At 29.6% G+C, this 3,160-nt stretch overlaps 1 protein-coding gene across 4 annotated transcripts in view; it reads left to right on the plus strand.

Moving 5' to 3' along the window:
- The first annotated feature begins 1,527 nt into the window (after positions 1-1,527).
- LOC106880942 (mitogen-activated protein kinase kinase kinase kinase 5) overlaps positions 1,528-3,160 on the plus strand; it is a 122,122-nt gene continuing 120,489 nt past the window's right edge. For all 4 annotated transcript variants that reach the window (XM_052971794.1, XM_052971796.1, XM_052971795.1 and 1 more), the window contains exon 1: positions 1,528-1,968. In XM_052971794.1, coding sequence (XP_052827754.1) covers positions 1,870-1,968 — 99 coding nt within the window. In that variant the 5' untranslated portion in view covers positions 1,528-1,869. The remainder of the gene's footprint in view (positions 1,969-3,160) is intronic.

A 3,160-nucleotide genomic window follows, 5' to 3' on the forward strand; every position in this document is an offset into this window, starting at 1 on the left:
TATATATATATACATACACGTGAGTGGTCTAAGAGATTATAAGTGAAGGGAAAGATACACTCGTATATCTGTCAGTAAAGTGGTTATATTATTATCCGAAAAGTATATACTATAGCCGTGATGGATATTTAATACTATACTTTTCGGATAATATATATATATATATATATGCATACATATATATACATATATATATATAGCGAGAGAGAGAGAGAGAGAGAGAGAGAGAGCGAGAGAGATGCATATACAAACATAGGTAGCTTGATCGATCGATAGATAGATAGATGGACATAGACGTATATACACAAACACACACGCGACATGTGTGCGCAGTTAATCTACGTAACGCATGTGCTTTGTCGTTACTGGATATTCTCTTTAAGGTCGCGGTTGAAGTTTTAATAAGTAGGGATTGACTGTAGATTATGCCCTGTTTATCAGATTTTACTATTTCCTTAACTTATGTAGTTTCCATGCATGCGAGTAAGGTGATTATATGTCTAACTTGTGAACTAACATCACATTTAACTTGCAGCTGCTAATAATCACTAAACTGACAGGTTGTTAGAAAATGTGTATAACTATATAACTGTCTATACGCCTCATGAGTTATGTATGCAGTCAGGGAGGGGTTAAACGAAGAACGAATGCTTAAATAAACACACGCACACAGAAGAGAAAAACGCATTTAAAAAATCTAATGTGAGAGGAATTCTAAAATTTATTGCCAGAAATCTGTAACATCCTTATTCGTCAAGAGATGAGTAAATAGATTTCTGTCGATGTGTTAATTTTTGCTGTTACATTGTTAATTAAATAGAATATATATATATATATATATATATATATATATATATATATAATGAACGGGCGTACATTTTTGTGTTATATATATATATATGCTCAAATTAATGTAGGCATACATTAATATTTTCATAAATTATGATTACCGAAATCTCGATGAAGAAACCTCAATTCAGCGATACATTTAATTCTATTCACAGATCATGTTGCGTTTATCTACATTTATACTGAAAATATAATTTGAATACCTGATAATTCGACTCGCAAAATAAATACCGATACATTAGCAAAACGAATGCAGAAGAATTTAAATAAAAAGACTAAACATCAAACGCTGGTTTTATGTCACAGTAACTTAATGTAGTTAGAAAACGCAAAAGAAAATATGATCCTTAATCTATAATACCTTTAAATACTGTTATGGTTCTAGAATATTGTGAGAAGCTGATGTCTAGTTATGCAATATATTTGTTGTATTATCGTTAGCATATCTCTTATTTAAATATTGCAATTAATTTTACGCCAGTAGTGTATAGAACTTTAATATAATATATATGACGTTGAAAATAAACCGACAAGGATATTATTTTGTGATTAATACCTATTTTTAGGGTTAATATCGATGAATGAAATTAAAAGAGAAACACAGGACATTGGACTGAAGATGGAGATTAAACCCCCACCACTTCCGGTAAATACTGAATTATCTGCCCCTGTTTCTTGTTAATCCAGAATTATTCCTCATTATTCCACAGAACAACTGATGTTGCTTAGATAATGAGACTACTGCTGCTGATGGATAATATTTATTAATTAAACGCAGAAATATTATATTTACACAAACTACAACATTAATTATTATAGTTTTTGTTTGAAATATTCATTAAAGAAATCTGTCTTTGCTATGATGCGCATGTCCGGAAATTGTGGTTGACAGGTTCCAGTGGTAATTTTAGGTTCCAGAATGTCTTCTTGTGTCATGAAACCTAAACAGAGAAATATGAAAGAAAAACAAATACGTGATTGATAGCAGATTAATTATATTTGGATATTACAGTTTTAGCAATGTGTGCAGCTCCTGTTGAAATATTACGAAGAAATCCTCAAGAAGATTTCGAACTTATTCAGCGCGTCGGAAGTGGAACGTACGGTGATGTTTATAAGGTTAGTCTTGTTCAGTTTCTCACTTACAAAAAAAAAAAAAAAAAAAAAACGTTTATCATTGACGACGGTATATCACGGTGGAAATCTTATTAAACCTAACCAGGAAGACTGGCAATTTATAATCTGCTTTAATTGTTATGTTTTAAAATGTTTTGTGTCAAGTGTCACATTAAACAGTTATACATCTATAGAATGGCAATATTTTTATGAAAGGTTTCTTTTGTTTATATATCCGATTCCATAATGTTTCTCAGAATCTAACGATGAATAATGCCTTTTCCATTTTGTTTTATCCTTGCCAACATGAAGAAATAACCAAAAGCTTGTATATTATATATATTTACGTGCTAGATACACCCAAATATATTTAAAACATAGTGGATTGACACGCAATGTTACTGATTATTATCTTACCCAAACTGAAGACAATTTTATTTATTTATATACATATTTTTTTTTTGTTTTTCAAAGCAGCTAACTGTTATTTTGATTACTCTAATTACAAACCTCCTGTTTTATTAACATTAACATTATTTCTCTTACAAGATTGTTGTAAACTGATGAAATGTTATTAGTTGTTCTATTAGATTGACTAAAATGTCATTCAGCTATTGCGACTCATTTACACAACGTATTCTCTATTCTCTCACTAAATTCTTCTCATCTCAACTTTGTTGTGTAGTTACTTCACATTTTTTTAAATATTCAGTTATTCATCAATTATTTTAAAATATTAAGATTAAAATCATCGTTGTTGTCTTAGTTTTTATAATAAATAATAAACAGGTCGTTTCTCTCACATTGCAGCATCTGAATTCCATTTGTGTCTCTAAAGACGTCTGTAGTCGTTTCTAAAAATGTAGGGTATAAAACTGATGCTAAGCATCGAGTTAGTTTAATGAGACATTTTGTCTTTTGTAATCTGGGTGTTATTCTAATATAATAAGCGACCTCTTTCTTGTCAATTGTCTTTCAAAATGATTTATTTTGTTTCTTGTGCCATTAAAGGACATCAGAATCATCTTTCCTCATCATTGAACTCTATGGGTAGAAAATATTTCTACTACTTAATTTATCCTCACAATACGAAACTTATGACGTAGGAAATAGAAAATTACAAAATGAATGATTCAGAAGTGCTAGTGCTATATATATATATATATATATATATATATATATATATATATATATA

Source organism: Octopus bimaculoides, chromosome 11 (assembly GCF_001194135.2).
Source record: "Octopus bimaculoides isolate UCB-OBI-ISO-001 chromosome 11, ASM119413v2, whole genome shotgun sequence".
NCBI lineage: Eukaryota > Metazoa > Mollusca > Cephalopoda > Octopoda > Octopodidae > Octopus > Octopus bimaculoides.